General features: G+C 43.6%; 1 protein-coding gene across 9 annotated transcripts in view; it reads left to right on the forward strand.

Moving 5' to 3' along the window:
* The window catches only part of FAM13A (family with sequence similarity 13 member A), a 135,406-nt gene that overhangs the window by 50,594 nt on the left and 57,188 nt on the right, over positions 1-27,624 (forward strand). For 6 of the 9 annotated variants that reach the window (XM_074589593.1, XM_074589589.1, XM_074589591.1 and 3 more), the window contains one exon: positions 7,386-7,558. In XM_074589593.1, coding sequence (XP_074445694.1) covers positions 7,386-7,558 — 173 coding nt within the window. Of the gene's footprint in view, positions 1-7,385; positions 7,559-22,710; positions 22,845-27,624 lie in introns of those variants that run through there. The other 3 variants (XM_074589595.1, XM_074589596.1, XM_074589597.1) reach the window with 2 other exon arrangements.

Here is a 27,624-nt window from a genome sequence, read left to right on the forward strand (position 1 = left end):
TGGCCAAATACCAAGCCTGGGTAACTTCAGTAGGTGGCACATTCCCTGGTGATTTGACTGGACAGAAGTGATTGAATGAGGTAGGTTAGCAGTCAGGCAAGAGGTACATCTGGGTGGATAATGGTTTCCCTTTCTCAGTTGTTCATGAAGGAGAGGTAATGCTGATGAATGGATAGATTGACATAAGGTTTGTGTTGATAGCTAGCTATGTTGTCGTAACCGACTTAAGACTAGAGTGAGAAAGAAAATTAAAACAACATTCTAGATTTCCCTGCATCACTCAGCCATGCCTAGGTTTTTGCAAAGAAATGTGTCTTTTTCTATTCTGTAGGATATTTGTACTGATATACATAAATTGTAAACAGAAAGAGCCCTAGGCTGATAAAATATGACAACCACCAAACCATCTGTTTTTTAAGGAAGTTTTTGAGTGAGGTTGCTCTCTTTTCTGGAAGAGTACAATGTTCATGCAGTATTAAATAAAAGCACGTGCTGTATTTGTTGTATATACCTCCTGATTTTTTGATGATAACCTTTTGGAAACTTCTTTATCATCCTTTCAATTACAACATTTAAATATAAACTCATGGCTAGCTTCATCCAAAAGTTCTGCATTTAGACTGCATCATTATTTACTCAAATTGGTATAAATTTACCTAATTATTTATGTGTTTGTGCATAGCTTGGGATATTGAAAGTTTTTCTTTTTCCTCCTTGAGAAGAGGAGTGAAGTACTCAGAAAAGCAGGATGACCTGTGCTAAGGATCCATATCTTTACTCCATGTCAATGCATATGTGCAGAGCTCTCCAGACTCATATTGGTGTGGAGCAGTCCCTGTTCTTCAAGAACAGAAAGACTAGAGTCATCATACCACGTCAGATCTTTAGATTATATGGCGTGTTGATCTTTGATCTTTGAACCCAGGTACTTCTGACACCTCGCAGGGAGATGAAACATCCCTATGATGCACCCAGTCAGTTAAGAAGAATCATGACAGTGGTATGTGTGGAATGATGCCACCTTGACTGGTCAGGCTGTGCCTCTAGGGGAAAGGTTTTCTTGCACTTTCTTCAGCACCCATCATGACATATGTTTATACTGGTCATTAAACTGGCTAGTCTCTATTAAAACTGCAAACACAGTTCCTTGCACCTGAACTTTCTTGAGATAGCAAAACTTGAAAGCCAAAATGCAGGATGTATGGTGTAATAATTCCTCGTAGTTGTCCTGTCTTTGGTGTTTTGATTATGATATATTGGCATGTCCCTTTGATCCTCAGTAGCATCTGATACTATTTTACTTGTATTTAGCTGAGAATTAAATTGTGTTTTAAATTACAGAGTAGCAGACCATGCTTTCAGCGGCTACAGCCTGTAACTATATGTAACAGCCTACAACCTACCTTGTTCAGGCTGAACAAGTGCGTTGTCAAGTGCAGTTTGAGGTTAGGCTTCACCAGATAATAAACTTTTAGGAGATAAATATGAAATGATTTCCTCTTCAACCAAAACATTCTTGTTCTTTGGGGTTGTCTTGGATTTATTGGTGTCGTCTTCCAAAGTGAAGCTTTTTATGTATTGACAGTGATTTATAGATTTCTCTTTGGCAGACCATATCAATTAGATTTTGCCTGGGACAAAATGCTCCTTCGATGCATGCCACACCACATCAGGCATCTCAGCATGCAGCAGTTCATATGTTCAGTTCATTTGCTGGATAGATGAGAATGTCAAAGGAGAAATTACAAAATCACAGAGGGATTGAGGTTGAAGGGACCTGTGAGGGTCATCTTGTCCAGCCCCCTTGCTCAAGCAGGATCACCTAGAGCCAGTTGCACAGGACCATGTCCAGACAGCTTTTGAGTATCTCCCCAGATGGAGACTCCACAATCTCCCTGGGCACCTTGTGCCAGTGCTCAGTCACCCTCACAGTGAAAAAGTGTTTCCTGATGTTCAGAGGGAACTTCCTGTGTTTCAGTTTGTGCTCATGTCCTCCTGTCCTGTCACTGGGCACCACTGAAAAGAGCCTGGATCCATCCTCTTTGTACCCTCCCTTCAGGTATTTGTACACTTTGATTAAATACCTCTTGAGCCTTCTCTCCTCTAGGCTGCACAGTCCCAGCTCTCTCAGCCTTTCCTGAGAGGAGAGATGTTCCAGTCCCTTCATCATCTTCATGGCCCTTCTTTGGACTCTCTCCAGTATGTCCATGTCTCTCTTCTACAACATTAGGGAGACCAGAACTGGTCCCAGCACTCCAGGTGTTACCTCACCAGTGCTGAGTAGAGGGGAAAGGTCACCTCCCTCGACCTGCTGGCAACAGTTTTCCTAATGCAGCACAGGCCACCACTGGCCTTCTTTGTGGCAAGGGCACATTGGTGGCTCATGGTCAACTTGTTGTCCACCAGGACTCACAGGTCCTTCTCTGACAAGCTGCTTTCCAGCTGGGTGGCCCCCAGCATGTACTGGCTCTTTCTCCCCAGGTGCAGGAGGTTGCACTTCCCCATGTTGAACTGCGTGAGGTTCTTGTCAGACCATTTCTCCACCTTGTCAAGGTCCCTCTGGATGACAGCATGGTCCCTTTGACATATCAGTCACTCCTTGCAATTTTGTGTCATTCGCAAACTTGCTGATGGTACACTCTGCCCCATCATCCAGATCATTAAGGCTAGTTACTTGCCTCCAAGTGACCAAGCAGATAATTAACGGTCAGGTTAATATTTGCTTGATGATACAGTGTTAAATATGAAGGGGGGAAAAAACCCCAAAACCTAAAAGGATAATAAACCAAATGTGAAGGGCTATGAGCTAAAACGCAAAGCATGATACTGTTTCCAAAAGTCATCTTCAGAGAAGCAAAACAGCTGCTGTACAAGATGGTATTTTGATGAATAGGCAGTTGCTTTCTTTTCTGTTTTTTAATTTTTAAGAACACAATAAGCTGTAAAAAATTCCTTGCAGTTAAGGATGGTTCTTACCTGGAGAATAGGGGGATTCTTCCACTCACAACCTTTATAAACCTCACTTGACTCTTTCTTTGTCATTCGGTGGGTTGCCTGCTCCGGAGGCAAAATGCAAACAAGGGTGTGCTGCACAGGTAACTACAAACCTCCTGCAATACTTGGAAAAGAATGTAATAAAATACAGCCTATAGAAATATGTTACAATGTGCAAGAAATTTCTAACGGGCTTTTTTTTTATTTCCTTTTAAACTAATGCTTGAACTTCTTACAGATTTTGTGTGTGCCTTTGTAATAGACCTCCCAGGGGTTTCAGTGGCTATCCTCCATGTCCCCCAAAGGGTAAGGTTGCACTTTAGGCACAAAATGCACAAAAACGGGTGCACTGGAGAAAATTAGAATATCCTCTATAAAGTGTTTGGGTTTTTTTTTCTCTTTTCTATCATTTAACAACTAAATACACTTGCCTACCAGTATCGTCTTGATAATGAAGAACTTATAGCATTGCTGTTTTGCCAGGTATTTTCTTCATTTTGTAAAGTATTGTTCTCTCAAACTTCATTGCATGAAACATATGTGCATGCATGAACAAAGAAGCCTGCCAAAAAATTTTCTCTTCAGAGCTCTGCCACCCAAAAAGCATTTAAGGTGTCTCTGTCTATATTTCTTTAACCTGCTTTGTGAGGAATTCAAATTAAAGAAGTCTTCGTCTACCCATAGGCATGTCTTCATCTCAGTGGCACTCCAGTGAAGGGCTGCTGTTACAACAGTTGTGCGGGTGGCTTTTTCACAGGGTCACTAAAAACTGTAGAATGAGATGGTGAATATTGTTCCTTCCTATCGTTAATAAGGATTAAAGACATCACTTAAATGGAAAAGTTTATTTAACTTTTAAAACATGTGAGTTCAAGGGATACTTTTTTCTACATGCATTTTTACACTTGTGCAACTGAAAAAAGTTTTGCACAGAAAGAAAATAAATGTAAGTTTAATTCAGATATAAGTTGGCATTACTTTTAGGCTATATTGCTAAAGAAATAACTACCATACTATGATATTGTATTCCAAAGATATCAACAGACTAGCTTGTAGATCATCTTGAACAGAGGATGGAGAACACTAGTTCCTTCCACTTCTTAGTGATTTTGAAGTGCCCTAAAAATGCAATGATAATCCTAAATTTGAATCTGATCTTTCAAAGAGAATTTTCCTGTAGAACTTGTTTGTGATTGGCATGCCTTTTGTTGGAAGTATCTGCATCCAAGTGATCTTTTACTGCCAGAAAATGAGAAGAATTGAAGATTGTACCAAAACATTTTTTTTTCCCCTTTTAGGGCACCAGAGTAGTAAATAGGGTGGGGTTTTTTTATGGAATTCCTCAGTATAAGGAGCTTCTGTAAATCAGTGTGAAGTTCATGAATGATTTGTGCAGAGGGAATCTGATACATGCTGCTTGGCAGATGTTGCCCTAGCATTTCTTGTTGGGTAAGGCAGATTCTACAAGTGCAGTACCTGGTAGCAAAATTATTTAGCTTTGTTAATTGTGTTTTTAAAATCAGGATGCATGCAGTATGGTGGAGTGGGAAGGCAGGGTTCCTGATGCTTTCCAGGCTTCAGTCACTGCTGTCATATGTGGTATATCATAGAAGTTGCCCATTTTGCTTACGCTCGCATGTGCTTCTGTAAAGTACTAATAGGACAGTGTAGGAACTGTTGTAGTTTAGAGGTTTGTGCATGTGTATAGTCACCATTTCCTGTTACTCTGGAGGAGAGCTTTTCTGGCATGCATGGCATCAGCTTTAGCAGGTGGTGGTGAAATAGCATGAAAAGACCACAGTGAGAGACATACCTGAGGTATGACAGACAATGGTCACTTCCAGCTGCAGGAAAGCTAAATGAGTGACTGTTAAGTTTTCAGTGGGGAAGAAAGGCTTAACAGCCATTCCAGCAGAATTCAGTGAGTTGGTGCCTCCAGATCCCAGGCCATGCAGCCTCCTATTGTGCTTCCCTCCTATAACGCTGCCGATGTGAAGCTCCCTGCCTCCCCTTCTCCCCGCACACGTGGTCTTCTCCTTTTAAATCACAGCACTGCTGCTGTTTTGTAGCAGCTGAGAGATACAGCCTGGTGTCCATGTGCTGTGTGCCCACTTCCCGTGGTGTCAGCAGTCAGCGATCGCCGCAGGTGATGGACTAACAGAGTGTTGCTGGAAGCCAGCGCTTGTCCAAAGGTGAGGTCTTGGCTCCGGGCAAAATGCCCATTGACGTCAGTGAAGGCAGGATCTCGCCGAGAGCATGTGGTCCAGAGGCTGAAACCGGGAAGCTCTCTCAACACATCTCTCTGGTTTCCCTTTGCCTCTGATATACATATTATTTTTCAGTTTATTCTCTTCAGTAAGAAGCAGCTTTCTGTCCCATGAAACTTTTCTACACGCACAAAGCATTAGAGAACGACTGTGAGTGAAACAAAGTATTATGAAACAGAGGTGAAACCAAGAATTTTACAAAAAATCTTAGGGTAAGCCAGGGATGAAAAGGGTTCAGGAGTGATCCAGAAAGTCTGACTTACTGTCCAGCAGATTTACAGAAACTATAGCAGGCAGCAGAATTAATAAATAAGTGGATAATTAGCGTCGTCATGAGGCACCAGCATTACTTGTTCAGAGAAAAAATTGTCACAAAGGAGCCAGTGAGTAAGTGGATAGGTATAGTCAATGTAGTGCATTTGAAGTTTCAGAAGGTTTTGATATTATCAAAGGTTTTTAAAGAACCAAAGATGTCTTGTGATTAGAAGGAAAGACTTGTTATGGATTAATAATTAGAAAGCAATAAAAATATATGGTTGGTTTATCAGTGGAGAGAGATTGCCTGTGAAGTCCCTCAAGGATCTTTGTTGGAATCTGTGCTATTCAGCCTCTTCATTAATGACCCAGAAAGAGACTGAATGTACTGGTAATAGAAAATTATTCAAGGTAGAAAAAAACTAAAAGCTGGCTCCTAATTTACTCTGTACTGGGTGAAAAAATGGTTAGTTGAATTTCTGTTACTATATGCTAACTACTGTCCACAAAAGCCCACTAATTATATAAACGTGTATACTGATGAGCTCCAAATTAGCTATTGTTTTCAGAAAAGCGATCTTGGTACTGCAGAAACATCACAGAGCTATCAGCTCAGTAAGCAATGATGAAAGCAAATAAAAGATTGGATTTTGATAAGAAGCCACTACTAAATTTATCTACATATATAATGCTGCCTGCAGTTCTGGCTACATTTCAAAAAGGACCTAGTAGAAGGTGAAGAGGTGTAGAGAAAAGCAGCAAAAAGGATCAAATGCATCAGAATGACTTCTGTAAAATGAGAGACTATATAAACTGTGATTTTTCTGTCTGATTAGAGACTACTACTGGAGTAGTATAAAGTCAAAAATGGTATGGGGAAAGTGGGTAAGGAAAAATTATTTGCAAATTCTCATAATTCAAAAACAAGATAAAGATTATCTGTCACCATATCTAAAATAGAAGTACTCTTTTTTTTCCTGATTTTACAATGTGTAACAATGTTGTGAAACTCCTAGTCATAGGGCCTTGCAAAGGCTAAAGATAGAGGCACAAGAGAAAACCAAAGGTAATCACAAAGGTTAGGTTTAATGTTTACTGTTAAACACAGTGAACCAGGTGCAACCTCCAAGTCAAAAAAAGCCCTAAACCACAGACTGCCAAAAGCTGGGGCAGTGCATGAGGGGGGGAACCTCTGAACTTGCTCTCCTTCTCCCCTAAGCATCCTTTATCTGCCGCTGATGCTGGACCACCCGTCTGACGCAGCACTGGCTCTTGTTATGTTCTGTACGCTTCTGCTGAAGGGTCAGAGCAAGAGCTCTGTCCATCCTGTAGATGGGCTTGGTGATGCTTGGAAACTTTTTCTTGGATTTAGGGAACTAGCTTCCAAATCTGTGTCCTGGATGCCCCAACAAAGAACACCAATCCAGGACCTTCACGGCCCGAGAAATTTCTTTCCAGGGCACCTGTTGACATCAATTGTCAGTAAAAAGGATGGGAGAGGGGTTGAGAAGAGGTGTATAATTGCTTTTACCATCTTTTTCTCCATTTGCATCAAGAAGCAAATTCAATGGGAAGTTTTTAGTCTGTCTTCTGTGATACGGAAAATAACTTTGTTTTACTTACCTTCCTTTTTTTAAATTTCACTCTTGCCCCTGTTCTTTCAATCGACACGCCTTTATTTTTCTTTAAATAGTCTTTATCAAGCAGAATGTTTGATTTATATGTATTTTGTATTATTATTTTGCACTTTGTCATAGTCTTTGCTGTTTGTACACTGGTACAGAATGTCTTTCTGTTACAGATTATCTGAAAGGGCTGCTCTGCCCTTTCTTCCTTTCATGTTTCATTTTTCTCTCTCTGCTTCTGTAGATGACAAAGTCCACAATGGAAGGATCCAGCCAAACGTGCCTAGTGCCACAACCAGGCCTGTCAGATGGAATACCTCAGCTCAGCCTCCGATTAACAGACGGTGGTTCGTGTTGGAAGGAGATGGATTTAACAGATGAAATCTCCTTCATTAACAGTGATGCATTTTTCTCCAGGTTAGTGCTCCTTGTTTGTCTTTGGTTTTTTGTTTGTTCCATACCTGCACCTCTAGCTCTGAGCATTTTGAACACTCTTTTTTTTCCATTGATGCTTACAAAGTCAGTATCCCTGTTGAATTAATGTGCGTATCCCTGTTGAATCCACACATTCCAAAAGGTTCCTTACAAAGCCAGCTGTATGCTTTAGTTTGCCTTTCCAATATAAATTTTCAAGCATATGAAGGTGGCCTGCTTGGTGAAGGAGTGCAGAATGGACAGGACTGATCTAAGTTCAGGCACTAGAAATTACACCGAGTACAAGATGCAATCGAAATATAAAGTGTCTTCTCTGAGTATTTAAGAGTACTTGATCTGCCCAGTTTAAGTCTTAGCAGATGGCTGACTTTATTCCCATTCTTAATCCAAAAAGGAAGGGGCTTTTGAGGGGTTTTATCTTTCTGGCAGGAATGATGATAGTACTAGTGTTGTTCAGACAAGACAGAGAATAAAAGACCATCTGTAGAGTATCTATAAGAGTATCTATCCGAATTTATTTATAAGAGTCTAGAGCATCTATTTATCTATAAGATGTCTAAAGCATCTATGAGAGTATCTATCTAAAAAGAGTATCTGGACTTCTGATGGCTGGCACTTTGTCAATGAGGTGAACAGGTAATAGGGCCATTTGCTTTCTTGTAAAGTCCTTCCCTGAACATCAGACTGAACCAGTATCTTTTCATTGTTCTTAGGATATTGAATTGAGTCTGTCATTCCCTTTCTTCTCGTGTCTAGTGCAGCACATGAAGGATTCAGGTTACTGTGGGAAATTGCTGTATGCTGCTGAAATATGGGGTTGGCCTAATGTGGGAAATAGTGCTATTTACATGTCATGAAACATGACCCCGCAGTGTCTCTGCATACCAATGCAGAACACAAAGCAGAGGCAGTGCTGCCAGGCACGTAACTGAGTGACTTCACTGTGTAAGCAGGAGACGGCTGCTATTCTCAGCACTAGCACAGACAGACAAACAGCACTCAGCTTATGAGATGAGTTAGCAAATTATGCACTAACACCAGATTTTGATTCATAATAATGGTGGGACAAGTTAGGAAATTATGCGCTAATACCAGATTTTGAATCCTAATGATGGTGGTGAGGCATAGATGTCAAATCCAGTTTCTAGCCCTTGCAGGCACATGTTCTTCAGCTTTTAGCTGTTGTCAGCTGTGTGGTTTACTGTCCCCAAGCCTTCCCCCAAAACTCCTGCAGCCAGAAGACATCACGTTCTTCATTAATTTAGCTCCTTTTGACTGAGATGAGTTAGGAAACAATTACTGAAGCAGGTCAGCTGGCAAAACTGAGAAGGTAATACAGTTCTACCAGCTAGACAGGGCCAAGCAAGGTGAGGCTGGGTCAGAAGTTACAGCCTCTTGCATCGGTATGCTGGAGTGTGGCAGACAGTGTGCTCCTGCCTGTACTTCGTGTTGCAAGGTGTAAAGGGAAACCAAGTGCTCAGGAGTTGAAACAAAGTACTGCTGAGTCGCATATCTGGGAAGGTATGTGTGACTGGCATACTTCATGAGGTGCACACAAAAAAATATGATTCTTTTAGGAGAACGTTCCCCAAAAGACATAATTATTTGCTGTAGGAATTCATGCTTCCCTGTCAGTGTGCAATTCCTTAGAAGAGTACTGTTGAAGTATGGGACAGTTGTGACAACACTGGCACAGGACATTAAGCACCAAATGAGATGTGTTTGTAATTACAGAAGCCTAATCTCCATTCTCAGGCCTTGAGATGAAAGATGTTTGCATCTCTAATTTTATCTGGGAAATTAATAAGCTGTAGAAATGAATTCTCTTGTAATCCCATTTTGTTCTAGAATGCCCTAGTTTTCTGTCCTGTATCACACTTCTGTACATATTTACCTAATTGAGTTGAGTATCAGCACGGCTGTTAGCTTCCAGTACTTTTCCGTCAGTGATCTACTGGTGCTGCTGAAGGAAGAGTAGGTGCTACTTGCTGTTGTCTACCCAGGTCCGAGATGGCAGGTTGTTGGGCAGGATGGGATGGAGAGGAGGCCCTGGACCACCCCTAACAGGAAGAGGGGAGAGAGGTCTCTAGGAGACGTAACACACTTTGCGGGACAGCTGTCAGATTCCCTGGCATTAATGTCATGCTCTGATACATCAGGAGTGGTTGTAAACATGTGTTTGGCAGCCTTGTGTCACTCCTGTGTAATCTAAGCTCACAGTGAGGTATTACCTGGTATTATCTCAGTGCAAGGCTACATTAGAATTTTTCACCTTTTTCAGCAGAAGGACTCTGGCATCTGACCTAGACTATAAAGTGCTTTGCAAACACGCTGCTGTTCTTGTTGGGGGGATTGTGCCACAAGGTACTAACATTCTTAAATAAATGTTATCATTAATTATATGTAATTATCAGATACGTTTTAGTGAAATGACTGTATCTGCTCAGCTATCATATGATCTTTGTTAGAAAAGAATAAAGGTTGTTCTTGGCAATGATAACCATTTGCTGTTTCATGAAAACGCTTGTGGTTTGTTCTCTTTCTGTGCTCAGATACCATGATATGGGTGGATTAGAAGAGGGTGAAGGGCTACACAGAATGGTAGATGCAGAACTCCACCTTTAGCAGGTTCACAAGTGTAACAGTGAAGTAACCAAAACTACTAAGCCTGTAAGCCCTCCCCCAGCAAAAACTGTAATCTTTAATACATTTTCAATCAGTTTCATTTGACACTAGAGCAGAGGTCTTCAGGAAGAAAATTATAGACTTCTGGTTGATGAGTAATTTTTGATACTATTTAAAATACCTCTCAATATATGTCTTCATACAGTTGACCTTAAAATGAAGATCCACTTATTAAGTAGCAGCTACAATTTTGACTGTGTCTTCTAGAATGGCTTACTAGTTTTTTAAAATATTGAAAGACTTGTTACACCTCCTTACAGGTATGATATTCCTCATTGCAGGATTTTTTTGAAGGTGCTGCTGTCATTTGAAATATGTGAAATATCAGTTTTAGTCAAAACATGTTGCAGAGCATACCTTCTGTTCACAACTGTTATCTTAAGAAAGTGGTATTTGTAAAGTGGATGTCTTCTTTTTTCTAGCCAAAATAGGTGGATTAACTATATGTACCCGTAATCCCCACTGGCACATAATGTATGTGTTCTCTTGAAAATTGCCTCATTATTATAGCTGTGCGCCAAGGGCAAACTGCTAATTATGCAGTAGCAGAAAAACATACCTCTAATGCAGTCTTCGAGTAAATCCCCAAAGACTGGAGCAAGAAAAGAAGGAAGGGGCAGGAGAGAAGAGAGTGGTCCTCTGAAAGGAGGATGAAAGTCTGCAGGCAGTATGCAGCCTGTTACCTAATTCTGTGAGGCTTATCTCATTTTTTGCAAGAGCTCCTGTGCAGAGCTTCAGAGCAGGGCAGCCAGACTTCCGCACCCTGGGAACCACATACTTTATCTTTACCTGCTTGAAAGCCACAAGACCCGCACCATAGACCTCGGGAGCCAGGGGAGACAGCAGCTGTGGAACTAGGGTATAGGCAGGAGGCAACAGGGCTCCCCGGGGCCTTACCAGACTCTCAGTGAGAGGGGGCAGGCGTGGGCTTGCAGCTCTGTGAAGCTCAGAATCCCTGTTTGGGTCCCTCCTTCTTTCTGCTATCTAGAAGGAAAAAGTTTGATTCAAAAGGCGCATACATAACTGCAGTAGGAACTGGCGTGATTTTGGATGTCCCTAGAGGTGCTGAAACTGAAGTGCTTCAAACAGATTCAAATGGATTTTACTGCAGGGGTAGAATATGTTAAGATTTAAGTGGATACAAGGGTGGGAGGGCCTCTTGCAGGCAATGCGCTTAAGCCTCTCGTGCTAAACCTCATATACAAGCGAAGACAAGGGATAGCCTTCAGGCAGAAGGGAAAATGTCTTCCTGCAGCCAAAATGTGAGGCAGGGGATTGTTGATGGTGAGCAGAAATGTCTTTCCTGATGCTGGCTTGGAGGCACATGCTATCTGCAGATTTTTGTTGTCACCATCCTGGATCTTTTGCCTAGCAAAGGGCACTGAAATAGGCTTTGCTCTATATGGCTGTTCTAGCGCTTTCTGGAGCTGCATCTCTTTGCAGCCCTGGTTGTGTTTTGAAGGAGGATCCCTCAGTGGGAGGGCACCCTGCTGTTTGAGGTGCTGTTAGGCTCGGTGGGTGTTCCCCAGGTGGAAATAATGATCAAAGGAGTACTACTGGATACCTTTTCTTGCTAGTAGTAACGTACCTAGCTTAGTACTTACTACCACTCCGCTAGTAGTGGTCAGGAGCTGGAGAATGGCTGCCTGTATGGCAGCCAAACTTTTTGAAAAACATTGTGCAGTTCCTGAGAGTCAAAGCTTAGAGTAACAGTCGTTCAGTAAGCAAGCTGCCTTCTCCAGTAATTTCTAGCTGTGTCTTTGCGTGCCAAAGATCATAAATTCCTGTTTGTGGCTGCAGTCACAGCTGCAATGAGATTTGCCAGCACAGATACCCCGTGCTGGCTTTCTAACATGTGCATGTTCTCAAAGAGAAGGTTTGTTTATATCAACCTTTTGTTCACAAAGATCCTTACATCTGGCCTATGTCCTGCAAATAAAGGGATCACATGCTGTAGTAGCCTCCCTAAAGTAAGGGGTGGGTTAATGTACCCTGCTGCACCCTCTTCTTGATGACACTGTGTGTTCTCGCTGTTAATTGTTGAGGTATGAAAACACATGTATTTGTATACTGAGAAGTTTGTGCTTACTATAAACACTTTCCCTATTTGTTGGCTTTCCTTTTAGCAGCTGCGGTTCAAAACCAAGGCAAGCCAAAACTTACCATTATCCTCTGTCATGTGATAAGAACTTGGGTGCCTGTTGTTGCCAGAACAAATCAAGCAAGGGGGGCTGGTGTTGTTTGCTTAGCTGACTATTTTTGTTTAGGTTTGGGGTTTTTTTTGTTTTTGAAGTTTGTCATGGCAGTACATTCAGTCCCTATCCAAAGTAATAATTTGTCTTATCACTCAGTAGCCTTGCTGCCAGGTTTACATAAGGGATTGCAGCCAGGCAGCAGGCAGGGCTGCCCTCCAACAGCCCTGGATTCTTCGAGAAAACTGCTCAGGAAAGGAGCAAAGGTCTGGAGCGAGGGCGCTGGGGGAGTGGTGAGGGTGGTTGCCTTATGCATCGTTCAGCAGCAGCCTCTAGTGGGCCCTGCTCTGAGCCCTCAGAGGGGACATTTTTATGTAGGGTATTGTTGCTATTTGTCACCTTCTCTCTTTAGGTTGTGTTGAGTTAGTTTTTCCAAGCTGACTCATTTAACTTTGAGAGTACATTTGTCTCCACCCTCCTATGCAATCAATTCCCTTCTTTCTTGCATTGTGAGATGCTGGCACTAGGAACTGCCTTACATAATGAGTTGTTAAGAAAAGCGTGCAGTTTTCTAAAAACACAGCCACAAAGACATGTGATTTATGTGTCTCTCCAAGGTAGGTGGCTGTGAATGGTGAGTTAGGGTGTGGTCCCAGCTCTTTCTGGGTTCTTCTCCTCGGCTATAGCCAAGACGTAATGACAGTCACGGTAACATGCAATTATGTAGATTTTTTCCATGCAAGTCACCTGGGTGGATTTCAGTTTACTTTTCCAAGCATTTGTCCTCTCTCTTCCACCCTGCACAGGTTACTCCTTTAGATTAGGCTTCGTTCATTACATTATTCTAACCTTCCTGTTTACCTCTAGCCATTTTACCTTTGTTTCTCTATGCAAGATTTACCTGGTGACAAATTATGGCTTGTGAGATGGAGACCATTTTGAATCTGATGCCCTGACCTGTGCCACGGAAATGGAGGTTCATCTTGGAAGCAACAAAAAACATAAATTAAACAAAGATCTGATGACTGTTAGATGTAGAAAGTAGCACTTCAATGCCATAACATGCATATGGAAACAACAGTTGTTCTTTCAGTCCACGAGCCAAGTATATTAGCTTTTCCTGTTTCCTGGGACAGCATCCAGCAGCCTTAGAAACTAGAAACGGCCTACAGTTAAGTTCACAGAAATTGCGTAACAAAGCTGAAAGAAACTAACTCCCTTTCTGTATCTTAGGCATTGCCCTCTCAGCTAGAAGGTTTCTTTATATTGTCATTGTGTTCATTTTTTTTCTATCTGCTTTTGCTGTGGGGAGAAAGTCCCTTCATCTCATGAGGCTGGTGCCTTCAGAAAGTAGTTTTTGCTGTAGGAAATAAGGTGCAAACATCTGTGCCAATTTTGAGGTCATTTTCAAACAAAATCATCAGTGACCTCTGATGGGAGAACATACAGTGGATAATAAGGAAATTGAACGAGCCTTGGAAATCTTTTTGCTTTTAATATTTGTGTTTACAAAAACCAAGACACCCATCACTAACCTGTCTTGCTAGTGACTAGGGAAGAGGCAGAGCCTCGGCAGCGTGACTTGACTTATTTTTACTGCAGTAAGTGAGCAGTTCCCTCTCTTGTAGCTTCCTTAGCCTGTCTCCTCAGGTGCCTGGTGCATTGTTCAGCTGAGGGGGTTCAGCGTAGCGTGCCTTGTTTCCGGGAGCTTTGCAGAGCAAGCAGTTTTCTACCACCTGAAGCTGTGAGGTTCTCTTTCCTGTGCAGCTTCCCAGAGGGGACCTAGCCTGGCGTCCTGCAGGCAGTCCGCAGGAAGATCAACGAGTAGAGGTCACCGAGTTCTCAGCCAGGCTTGTTTGCTGATGCGACTTCCCGGTTCAGCTGAAAGAACTATGCATTTGGACATTGTGTTCAGCACGTTGCAGTGTAGGCTGATGGAGTTCAGCTGTGACTTCCGGTGACACACACGTATATTTTTAATCAAAGTGGTCAGCTGGCCGTCTAATAAGAAAAGGCTGGGGGTGGCAGGGCAGGGTTGTCACTGCTCTTGTCACTTTATTGCATCTGTTTGTCTCTGAGCTGTTTCGGTGTTGTAAAATCCTCCTCTTCCATGGTCAGTGGCCGTGAGAGATTTCCTCTCACTTTATCTGTTGCGAGGAATGCGATCCCAAGCTGACGGTTTATCTACAAATTGCACTTTCTCACATTGGCTCAGTGCCTTCCTCCTGGCCTGAGAGGGTTGCAGTTACGAAGTGTGAAGATAGTTCTGTTTTCTGTACTAAACTTTCCTTTTCATTCTGCACCTGCTGCAAGAAGTGTATTTGCTCTAGGGATGACTGCAAAGAGAGGCCACTAGGTAATTGCAAAGAAATTACTGAAGCCCGCTTGGATGGTAATGACTTTCAGTCATTAAAGCCTTGACAGGACTCCTGGAAACAGGAAATTCCACCACCAATTTCTCAGGCACTTTCACAGTCTCCAAGCTCTCCATATTCAGAAAGTTTAAGTCATATAGGGAGGGATAAATATCTAATAAAATAATATTTTTATTGCCCTGCATTATGGTTAGGAACCACCTAACCACCATGAAATGATTACTGTCTGGGAGCACTGCTAACAGTGCACCATCTTTTATAAAATTTATAGACGTTTCCTTCAAAAAAAACCGCCCCAAAATTCCAGAAAGTGTCAAATTGCAAAAAAAGCAAGTAACCGCCATTCTAACAGGGCTGCTGAGCATCACAGAAAATAAGTTTTCCTCTAAACTCTCATTAGCTTTTGCTGGATTTATGTCCCTTGGGTAGAAAAACCTGGATTTTTCCCAGGACTATGAAGGTGGGTTGGGAAGTTGCAAGCTTGTTGACCTTTCTCTTGTCATTCTGAATGTTCTTGATAATTAAATGTAGGCTTATGCTGACCTTTTGCTTCCCTTCACTATCCACTTGTGCCACTCCTAACATTGCTCAGACTGGCCTGCAGCAGGATAGGAGTGTGTTTGCGCAGCCTGGACACATATGAAGTGGTTAAACTTAGAGCTGGTGTTGCAAATGAGGGGCACAGCAGTGAGCTGGACTGATTGAGCCCAGCATCGTTGTATCTGGCTGTGCATAAACAATAATTCGTGTTTCTTGATGTACGCACAGCTGGGTGCAGGAAAAAGCCCTGGGACTGGCCTGAAGGGGCTGTGCTCCTGTCAAATACAGTCAGGTTTTAATAGATCTGGTCAGAGTTGTCTTTTAGCCAGGATCTACCTTGTTTCCACGCCAGATCCATCTTCCAGCTCTAGGCAGAGAGATGGAGTTATTCTCACCCAGCTCACTCTTCTCTTAGTGCCTCCCAGCCGGAGTCAGTCTCTCCCGCCAAGTCATCATTTCCCACCACCTCTCCCGGGAGCCAGCCTGGCCGCTGAAGCACTTGTGCAAAGGGAGGACTTCTTTCAGTCACGTCATTAGCTGAAGAAGAGGAGCTATTTCTAGAGGGTTTTTCTGGAGGGTAACTCTGCCAGACTGCCTCCCTTGCCAACACGGACGGCAGTTTATCTTTCAGTGGAGTAAAAAGCCACGTGCACCAAACGTGAATGGTGTGGCCTGCTCCTCCGCTTTGCTCAGCCCCTTCGGATATGGTTGTTATTTTTGTAAGGCTAAGGGTGGAAAGCATTTCACTTGAAAATGCTTTAGAAAGCAGGGAACATGGTAGGTGCAGAGGCATGGAGTTCAAAGGATAGTAATTTTGTAGAGGATTGGAAGGATGTTTTTGGAAGGTAGGAAAGTGTGAAACCAGTGACATTTTTGGTGGGGAATGTAAATAACACAGGGAGTACCAAGGAATCTTGTTGGAATCTTTTTCTTGACAAATGAATGCTTTTTCTTCAGTGTTTTCTGTGGCAAACATTTTCGTTGGTCTGAAACAGCTGAATTTTTAAAGGGTCTTTGTGCAGGCTGTTTTATAAAAACAACAGTTTAGAGGAGTGGAAGAGGTTTCATTAGATGTTAATGTTGAGGAATTTCATTAGATTAGCAGAGCTTTGAAAAAGCGTGCTTTGAAAATAACTTGTACAGGACTGGAGTCCTGCTTGTTTGCTTGCTCTCCCATGCTCTGGCACTTGAGCAAACTGGTGCAAATGAAGAACCTAGTGACGTGTTGCACAGCACGCTTTACCCTGTTTCCCACAGCAGATTAGCTGGCACAACCATTCATTACTTGATGCTTTCCCAGAAAACCCTTTAGGAACCTACTCCCAATCCTTCCCCTTCTCCAGGAGGGAGGCCAAGAAGTAATTTCTGGGCTATCCCATGGGGCAGGAGTTGTTTGGAACAAGTTAAAGCGGCTGCTGAGTGGGTGTGGTGGTGCTTGCAAAGGACACTGCTGCATAATGAAGACCCGCCACAGCAGCTAATCCAGGTCTCCTGGGAGCTTGGGGTGTCCTCCCTCGATGGGAAACGCACTTGCGTGCTTACATGTCAGCTGAGATCACGAACTCTGAGAACCTGAAGGTCTAAGAAGCTTTCAGCTTGGTGTTTATTTTTCTCCAGTCCCAGCAAGTTTAAGGAACTATTCTGGAATATGTTTCCTCCTTAGTAGATTTTAACTAGCTTTGTTTAAAAGGTAATTTCGCCTCCAAGTTGCAGGAAGGAACGGAAGAGCTACAGTGCAAAAAAACAGTATATTCCCCGTGGATATGCCAACAAAACTTGTATTTCTATGCCAGTGCAAAAAATAAAAGAGGTAAAATGAAGTCAACTGAGAGCAACCTGATTCATTTTTGGACATGAGGAGTATTAGTTAAGAAAATGAGTAAGAGAATTCTGTAAATTACATCTGGGCAGTTTGTCTAAGTCTTGGTGTTCCTAAACAGAAGCAACTGTAAGTTGTAAGAACGTTAAAAATTCACTAACATCTTTGATTAATTGTGTCAATAGGTAGTTATCCTCACCGTTTAAAAATGTCTCATTTCTAGTCATAATTTGTCTGTCTTTGACTGCAGCCATTGGATCTTGATCAGCTTGTGAGTACTAGGTCAAATATTAACATTTCCTGCATGTATAGGCTGTTTTCTTTGCAAAACACTAAATGTGTAGGGTTTAGTTCTTGTGTTCCTTTCATGGGTTGTCTCTGAGCACTCTTCAGTTTTTCACAACTTGCTTGAGAATGGGAATTCCTGAACAGATCGAGTCTTCTGTAGCAAGCACCCCAGTAGGAAATACAGACGTAATACACCTTTTCCACGCAATATCCGTGTTGATGCCTCCGACCTCCACAGTCACTCAGAGCTTGTATAGAAATGCTTATCTGGTGTTATGTTGTATCCCTCAGTAGGACCCATCATCTTGCGTATAGTTCTCAGATTTAACTCTTATATGGCTGCATGGAAACTTCTAATGCTGGCTTGTATACAGCATACAGAAAGAACCACTGGTACTATTTTGTATTTCCTTGCAGATCATTGATAAAAGCATTAAGTGATACAGCACTGAGTACCAGCCTTGGAAAGTTAGTACTTACCCCCTTTCTGAGGGTTCCCCTTTTATTAAATTATGTTTTTGACATATTAGTTGCTCTTTCTTCCTGTTTGTGCTCTTTTGGACAGGGCCTATTTAATCGTCTGTCTGCTTTGTTTGGACATGAAGGGCTACAGTTTCCAAATATGGTTTCTATTTACATGTGACTTGCTTATTTCATGTGTGCACACAAATCTTCTAGCCTGGGGAAGATTTTCCAGGGTATTTATCATTTGTAATTGCAGATGTTTATATGCACAGATACTGTAAAGAGAAAAATGCATGTATCAGTGCATGAATGTGTACATAAATAATGGCATTTTAAATTTTGTATTGGTGGTATTTTGAAAAGTACATTCGTTCGTTTTCAGTCTGATGATTGCTTTGCTTTGCACTTCATGTTTCTGCCAGGGGGGAAATTATTGCGTAACTTAGTAAACACTGTGGGAATACATTGGTGGTATTGAGCAGAACTCCAGCTTCTTAAAAACCCTCAGATTTTATCAGACCAAGCAAGATCTTTTGGGTTTTTTTCTTTTTTTCAAAAAAATAGTGTCTGATTTGTGTATGACAGGGCAGTGAGGCAAGGGGTAACTGCTTTCCACGAGGCAGACACAGCCATATCCTGATAAAATCCATTATCTAGATCACTTATATGTCGTATCCTCTGGTGCTGTTCACAGATCCTCTTCTCTTGTTGCTTTATGCACTGACAAAATTACTTGGTGTGCAGCTAAGTATGAAAAGGAGAGAAAGAGGAGAAGCACTTCTGTAATGATGATTGACAGGAGACTTCCTTTCCAAACGTGTGTTCATTCTTTAAATGTCAATGGTGGTGGAGAAAAGTGATTATTCATATTTAGTTCCAGCCAGTGCCTTTTTTCCTTTTTTGAATCTCAGTAAGAAATTTGCAAATCAAATAGTTTGGACCCAGGTGTTGCCTTGGCATAGGTGCTGAAGTGTAGCAATATGTGTTGGTATTTTAGGGGGCTTCATAATTTTTTATTCTTATTTGCTGTCTATTTTCCTGAAGTATTGACGATACACTAAGGAGCACACAGTCAGTGGAGAGGATGCTGTGCCTGTCCTGAGAGAGCGTGTTTTCCCTCGTGCTCTGTATGTATGTTTGGTGGTACCATAAATAGCCACTGCGGTGCATTGTTGCTACCAACAGATGAGTTTGGCCTTTCTGAGCAACAGGAATGTAAGAATTGTATGAAACTTGCAGAAGAGGGTTTTTTTTCATGTTTAACATGGGAGAAGAAATTCAACAAGTACAAACAAATACAGAACAAAAAATTGTATAATCCCAGGTTTTATGCGTGATAACCCAGCTTGAATTATGCAAGTTAAAAAGGGTGTTAAGAGGGCAGGGAGAGGGTAGGAATTCCTGCCTCTGTAAAGTAGCAAGTTGGCGTTAACATAAACATCTGTGAGAAGGAAGTGGAATTGTTTGGAGATAAGACTGCAGTTTTCTGGCAGTTTTTGTCTGCCTGCTTTGTGCCACAAATACATCGCTTGTGGTCTGTACCCATGAACAGGAGAGGTGAAGAAATGAGGAGTTGTGTGCTCGTTTAGCAGAGCAAGAGATTCAAAGGGCCCACTGAAAGGATGCAAAATAAAGTAAGGGGACATGCACCGAGGGGCAATTTCCCACTGTTTGAGTAGCAGGTACTACTGCTCTTGCTGGCAGTTGGCCCCAATTTTGCTCTCTTTGACATTTTTCCATCTTAAAATCTTTCATTGCAATATCTGCAGCTGCTCCAGAAATAATTAAAACCTTGGGAAACCAACAGTGCTAGCAAAAGTCCACCAGCTGAATTTTTTCATCTTTGATCTCCTTTCCTTTAATGGGTGTTGAAGTTGCATGCCAGTGGTTTTGCGGGGAAACGTGAGCTAGGGTACCTCTTCTTAGTTGTGATGTTTTTGGCAAGAGGCAGATGAGGAAGGAGAGGAGAAAACTGATATCCCATTGAGGAGACTCCAAAAGAAGAGAACAAAACCAAAAACAGTCTCCCCATTGAGGAGACTCCAAAAGAGGAGAACAAAAACAGAAGGCGGATCTGAAGGTGCTGATGGACATGGGAGTCCTGGGCAACTTTAGTGTTCTCCCAAGGCATCTGGTTGATTTTAGCATGATACCATGAACTAACCTTCTTCACTGATGCTAATTCATAAATTAATCTTTCTGGTTACTACTGGATCTCTTTTTGTTAGTGAATTCTTTGTCGAGGATCTTAGTACTTTTAAGCTCATTTATACAGGCAAGTCCCATGGAAGTCACAACAAAAATATAGCTAGGGTATAAATTTGAGTTATTCCGCTTCTGTTTATTCAGCAAGCTGCTCTGGAGAACCCTGACTTCTTCCCTGTGTAGATGGGTCCTTAGTTACATGTGGAAAATTAATATTTTTTTTGGCATCCTGATGGTAACACTCAGTTTATAGAAGTGTAATAAACTATGAATAATTGTGTGTGTATAAAAAAAAGACTGGCCAGGAAGAGGCAATTTGATTTATTGTCAAATTGTGAAACAGTACAAGGTGCTTTTGTTTTATACTGAAGCAGTTTTATATATCAGAGTAAAATCTTTCTCTCATGGTTTTAGTTGCTTAAGAGCACGTATGGCACGTTTAATTTAACAGGAAGTCATGAAGATATTCATTTAATTGCCACAGATAAGAGCAGCCCAGATCTGTGATGGCAGAGTGCTTTATCAGCATTGCTGACTTTCCTAAAAAGGGGCCCTGTGCTGTGCCTGGTGTGACTGTGGTGCAGCAGAGCACGCTTGTGCTGAGGCAACGGGCAGAAGCATTACTAATGCGCTTCTTCCACTCAGCCTGCTGACGGGAGCAAATATTAAACAGTTCAGCGTATTGAAGCGGAGCCACTTCTCGTTTGACCTCTGTGTCTCTGCTCCATGACGCCACTTTCTGAGGCTGCAGCTGCCCGCTGCTCTTGTTTTTGAGACAGAAAATGCCCCTGCCTCCTGCTGAGAAAGGTCGGGATCTGTTACGCATCCCTGTGAAATGTCTGATATCCTCCCGCTAACCTGTGAGTGTCTGCTGCTTCTCCAGAAAGCTGGTGTGGCTCGTGTCTAATTTGCATGACCTACATCTCTATGGAAGTATTAAGCATACAGGTTCTAAGCTCATGCCGCAGCTTTCTCCCAAACCAGTGCCAGTCCTCACCGGGGTTGAAGGTGACGGCGCCTTTAATATTGACTTGAATTTTTGAAGATTGGCATGTCTGGCTGTACCAGAATTAGCCACTAGGCTTTTACCACCTAGAAGGTTGAAAGGATCCATTCCCTTATGCCCCTGTCTCAGATTGAGATTGTCCCCTTCTTCGTTGTGTAAAGTGTGTGGTGTGGTAATGTCGTTCACAGGTAGGGCAGCAACAGAAGTGTTTCTGTCCAATGTCAGGGGAAGTTGAAGGTGATTCCATAGGTGTTCTGGGAAGAGGAGGTGCAAATTTTAAAAAATAAAACTTTGGGTGTGATCCTTCAGAAGCCATCAAGCATTTCAGTGAAGGACCTTCTGACAGATTGTGTACTGTTCGTTTTCCAAGGCTACTATGTCCTGCAAAGTGGCACTCCCATTTTGTGGGGTTCTTTTGTTGCCGTTCTTCACAGCCCCAAATTTCCGCCAGGTCCTGAGGGGAGACGTTATTGCTGTCTACAACTACCTGAAAGGAGGTTGCAGAGAGCTGGGGGTCGGTCTCTTCTCCCAAGTAACAGGCAATAGAACAAGAGGAAACAGCCTCAAGTTGCGCCAGGGGAGGTTTAGATTGGATATTAGGAAAATTTTTTACACTGGAAGGGTTATTAAGCATTGGAACAGGCTGCCCAGGGAAGTGCTTGAGGCACCATCCCTGGAGGTATTTAAAGGACGGGTAGACATAGTGCTTAGAGATACGGTTTAGTGATGGTTTTTGTCAGTGTTAGGCTGATGGTTGGACTCGATGATCTGAAAGGTCCCTTCCAACCTAGGCACGTCTGTGATTCTATTTGGTCGTCAGCCACAGATGTAGAAGCAGGAGTGCTTGAGGGTGGCCCACAGGGAACGTCAGCAAAAATAAGTTCGGCTTCTGCAACATTTATCTCTTCATTTCAAATGTTAAGGGCAAGGTCTCATATGCTCCTCTTTGCTGTGTGTCCAAATCGGTTGGCCCACTACTGCCCAAACCCTTCTAACCCCGGTTGCATCTATTGCAACCCAAAGGGATAGTAAGTTCAAAAGCTCAGTTGTGCCAGTGCCCGTAGACATCTATACACGGTGAAGGCGTGTGTCTGCAGTGGCGTGGCTCTGTGCAGTTTGCAGAGGGCGATTAGCCCAGTGATGCTATGGTAGAGCTCCGGGTTGGCTTGCTGCCCTGCCCGTGGGCATCCCGCCCGCCGCGGCCGTGGGGAGGGAGGTTGTGGGTGGCCACATTGCACCCTGGGTGACATTTAGAAGGGGGTGGGGAGGTGGTGTTTATGGTTACTGAAAGGGATACAAAAGACCTTGTGGGGTGTTTTTTGTTAAAAGGTTATCCTGCGGTAGTTAGCCCTCAGCTGGTGGCATTTCTGGCAGGTCCAGGACCAACTTGGACATCGCAAACCTCTTTCGGTTACCCGGTGGGGCGGGGCGGGACGGGCCGGGGCCGGGGCTCCCCGGCGGCAGCGAGAGGGGGCCGGGCCGGGCCCCCGGGCGGCGGGGCGGGTCGCCGTCAGCCGCCAACCCGGGGCCGGCGCCCCCTTCGCCCCTCCCTGGGGCCGGGCCGCGCTGCCGGCTCCCCGCGGCGAGGCGCTGGCGGGGCTGCGGCGGGAGGCGAGTCGGGCGGGAGGCTGGCTGGGCGAGCGGGTGGCGGCCCCATGGCCAGCATGGCTTGCGAAGTCATGCCCCTGCAGAGGTACGTGTCCGGCTGGGGCAGCCCCCAGCCCAAAAGGCGGTGGCGGGGCTTGTGCCGGGATGCTCGGCATGGGGGGAACCGGGACGCGGGCCCCGGCGGGAAGGGCGGCGCTGGGCCGGGCCGGCTGCCCGGGCAGCGTAAGCGGGCAGTGTGTTAACAGGATTCCGGGGGTGGGGGAGATCTCTGGCTTCCTTGTGCGGAGGACTTGGGGGTAGGGGGGGCATCGATGTAGCTCCCTAAAATCCACGCAGCCCTCGCCCTGGGGAGAGCCCGCCGCGGGGTGGGAGCAGCTCAGAGGTTTCTGGGGACTGAGGTGCCCCGGGGCCATCCCCTCCCGGCGGGCGGTGGGGGTCTGACGGCTCCCTGCGGCGGGGGCTGTAATGCGGTACGGGAGCTCAGCCGAGCCCCGCCGGGCTTGCCCCTGTGCACACCCACTGATGGCTGACTGCTTGGTGCCCTGCCTGTGCAGCAGCATGGGCGAGAGGTTTAGTTTTCGGAGGAAAAGGGGTGTTTCGTTTCCAGGATGTCGAGACACACCTCCCTTCAGCACCAGCTGTGAGCGCGTACCTGTGCTGGCATGTGCTCCTGCCAGGGGAAGGCAGGGACAGCTACAGTCAGGCTTCTGAAATGGCAGTGCACAGACCCACTGGGGCGGGGGGCTGCTGTACACAAGCCTTTTACTAAGTAATTCATTTTTTTCCATTTTGATTGTTCTTTCAGTTCTCAAAATACCACGCTCCATACCTCCTTAGCCTTATTTGAATGGGCCGAATATCAATCTTTATGCAATCTACAAAGCAGTAAATAAGTAGTTTAGTGTGCCGTTTCAGCACTGTGGTGGTGCTGTTTCAGCAGAAGCTGCAGAGTTGATGCTTACTTGGACATGATAAAATAGTGACTGAAATTGCTGCCCAAACCCTTATTGTCTTGATAAAGCGTGGGGTCCTCTGCAGATAGATGTGGAGGAAGTCTCTTTTGCAGTAATGCAGTCTCAGGGTTCCATGTTGATGACTGCAGAGAAACAGAAATGTGGTTTGAATGTCTTAAGTCGTCATAGTGCATCCTTCCTATTTGAAGGACAAGTCTCACATAATATTTTTAACCTTTTTGTGTTCCCGAGGATCTGTGACTGTCATAGCAGCAGTCAGACCAAGTGGTTGTTATTGTGCTCTTGACTCTTCACCCCAGGGGAAGATAGGTTTCACAGGGTAGCTCTGATTAGACTCTTTGTTTTTTGTTGTTGCAAGGATTAACTCTCAATCAGTTAGAAATGCGGTCTGCACTTCAAAATTGAAGATTTTCTTCAAACTCCCATTAAACCTTCAGCATGATACAGAATTGTTTGAGCTTTGCAGTTGGGAAAAAAAAAAAGATTCACAAAATTCTGGCTTTTTTCCCATCTCGTCGATCTGTTGTTAGGATGCATATACTGTACTTTTAGCACCTAGTTTTCTTTGGACCTAGGGGCAAACAAGCACAGACTCCCAGATCCCTTAACAGTCACGTTCTTCAGGTTGCACCTTTATTTTCCTACTCTTCCCCTTGGAACGTTGTCTCCTCCCTTCTTAGTGCAGAGTTTTGCTATGGAAAAGGGTCTTGCTGGCTTTGGGCATATGTTTCATCTTCAGGGAAGGTGATGCCTGATAATAGTACCAGCATGGGTAGCAACATGCTTGTGGTTCCCGTGAGGTTGACAGGCTGATGTTGCTGTTCCAGCTGAGGGCATGGACACCTCTCAGTGCACGATTCCCGTTGCTGGGTCTAAAGCAACAGGGGCTAACGGCAAACGCCAGGCGCTGCGGCTCGGGGCACTTCCCAAACTGTGAGCATCCGTCTTCCTCTCTCAAGAAAGTGAATGAGCTGCCAGCAATGATTGAGCTTGATTCCCTTCATGGGCGGATAAACTCCCTCCTGCCTGTCTCCTGCAGGTGCCTCACTCTGTACCCTCTTTGGGCCACAAGCTGTCCGTGCTGTGCTTGCCACAGGAACCCTCCTGTGCTGAAGTGATAGGAATGAATCTCTATGTGGCTGGTGTGTAAAATTTGGGAGAGGGAGAAAGGCTCTGTTTAAGAAGCTGTGACGCTTAAATAGTGTTTGTCACTAGAGCGGCAAAGTATTGTTATCTACCGAGGTATCTGTAAGCTGTGAGTATGGCTTCCTAAAAATCGTATAACGTGCTTGCATAGAGCCATATGTACTATACAGTGTCATTTTATTCTATATATAGATGTCTGCAGAATGGCACATATATGGTGGCCTGCTGTGAGGGGGTGACAATGGGGACATCAGGGTTGTGTTTCATTGCATGGGAAGACCAAATGTGTTGAACCCTCCACTGCAGTAGGTACTATATTGCCCAAGCACTGTAAAAGGCACCTGTGAATGTCACACGGGTTGCATTACTGATTTTCCAACAACATATCCACCAGTAATTGTCTCTTTTATTGCTAATAGGCTAACATGTTTTCTGAATATCATTAGCTTACTTTAATAACCTAGATTCCTAGTTAGAGCATTACTAATGCTGTTAATGTCTGTTTTAATTCATTTATTCTAGCGCAGTCTATTGCAGATTTAACAAAAGCTGTGCAAAGCCGAAACCTGTGGCGGCTGCCTTTGCCAATCGCATCTGCCAGTTTCTATAGGAGATAAGAAAGGCAGGTACACACTCAGGCCTTGTTTGTGATCAGTGGCCTCTCTCTGGCTTTGCACTTTGCTGAAGCAAATCCAGGCAGGGGAAGAGTGAAGCTGTCATAAATATTTTTAGAAAGTGCATCTAATAGAAGTAGAGAGTGTGATCTGTTTCTAACCTGTACAGCGGCAGTTGTCTCCATGGTCTGTCTCACTTGCAGTCATCATCAGGGTTGTTTGATATTCCTTACTGGTTTGTTTGCTTGGGCTCTTTCACAAGTACTGAATATTTTAGCCTGAGCACACCGTTTGTGTTCCACCGCATTTTCTTCTTTTTTTGGAATGGCTGCTGTGTTCTCTTTAACAGGTTGGTGAACATTTGTGTGTGTAAAGTTGTATCGTAAATAAGTCTGATCCTTTGGACTTTGTTATCACTTTCTATACAAGGTAGTGGGAGTGCTTGACAAGCCCTAGTGAAGTATGTTCTGGAATATGTATGTGAAGTCAGGTATGTTATCTGAGGGTGGAGAGAACCTGTATCTGATTTTGTTTGGTTTGCTTTTGGGTTTTTTTGGGTTTTTTTCTGGTGGAAGAATGAAGAGAAATTCAGACCTGTGGTTCTCATCTTCCTCAAGTCATATTCATAGTCTATTACAAAATGCTGCCTGAATTTTTGGCCTTCCAGACTCACATTTGACCCATAGCTGGGTACCCTGTCTTGTCACAGCTGTGATGTGATGAGTATAGGAGCCTGGGGAAGTTTTTCCTGGGTGTCTGGGGCAGGGGGGGGGCTCTGACTAACGTAGGAAATTCATGTGGAAATTTTCTGCAGTGTTTGACCCGGGGCATCCACCTGATTAAGCAAGAAAATATGAATATTTACCTAAAAACTGGGCCTTTAGATAACTTTATTTGAAGCGTGCAAGCTTTTAACAAACAATCCTGAAATCGAAATTGTTGGTTACCTAGTAACAGTTCTTTGCCATTATAATGCAACAGGTATGTGTGCGTTACACAACTTCAGACTGTTAAATTCTGAGAAGAGGTGAGACTTTGGCTGGTACATTCATTCCGCCTCTTTCCAACCCATTTTCTAGTTTTATCCTAGTGAGGACTACTGCCAAGCCGCAAGCAAAAGAAAAGACACTGCCCTGTCTTTCATAATAAGCCCCAACTAGTTTAAGAAGTAAAACAACAAAAGCAAGCTGTTTAACATTGACGTCATTTTATAAAAGATAAACATATTTGCAATCCAGGAGGATAGTGAGTAGAAAATAATTATACAAAATTACGCTGTCAAGGGTTCCAGTAGATTCAGATAGGTTAATATAAATGGAAAACCAGCCTCTCGTTCACAGTGGCATTTAATCAGCAAGAAGTTCTGCTCATTTCAGCTTGCTGTGGAATAGCCTATGCTTCCCTGATGTGGCTTTGAAGTGGGACAAGGTGTGCAAAAAGGCTTCAGTGTATTATTTTTTTTTCCATTCGGGCAACATGCCTCAATCTCAGTGCCCCCTCACACACATCCTGCGCAGTTATGCCTGTGAATAATGCAGTAGATCCCAATGTGTATGGCTGTACTGTATGTTAGTGTTTCCTAGAATTAAAAGGCTTGTGCCTTAATCTTGGCTGTGGAAAATAGAACAAGAAATAGTATGGGCTCCTCAGATGTGTAACATAGTGATCCTTCGTATTCACCACAGCTTGTCTCTATGGTATAGTAATATTGGCTTTTTGAATGCCAGATAAAACAGGACCCAGAAGCTCATGCTTTTGGAAGGCTAATAGGGAACTCTCCCCCAAAGAGGTCCCTTTCTATGGCTCCACAGTTACTTTGCTGCACACTGTGATCTCGCAGGCTTAAGACATGACTTAGTTGAGAGACCTTTACAAAAAACACTGCTGAAGGCACGGCTTTGGGGAAGGCAGCAGGATCCCTTGGAGATTAATATTTAAACCAATACCAATCCACCCTCGCCCAAGATACTGGAGATATTTTGCAGAATATGTGAGTTCAGAATAAAGAAGCCAAGTTGTCCACCTGGTATTTTGACATGTGGCTCATTTGGTGAGTAGCTTACAGAGGTACTTAACCATGAGCTTAACTTGGTTTCAGTGGTAAGTATGGTTAGATGTAAGTGTAACCATT

This window comes from Larus michahellis, chromosome 5 (assembly GCF_964199755.1).
Source record: "Larus michahellis chromosome 5, bLarMic1.1, whole genome shotgun sequence".
Lineage (NCBI taxonomy): Eukaryota > Metazoa > Chordata > Aves > Charadriiformes > Laridae > Larus > Larus michahellis.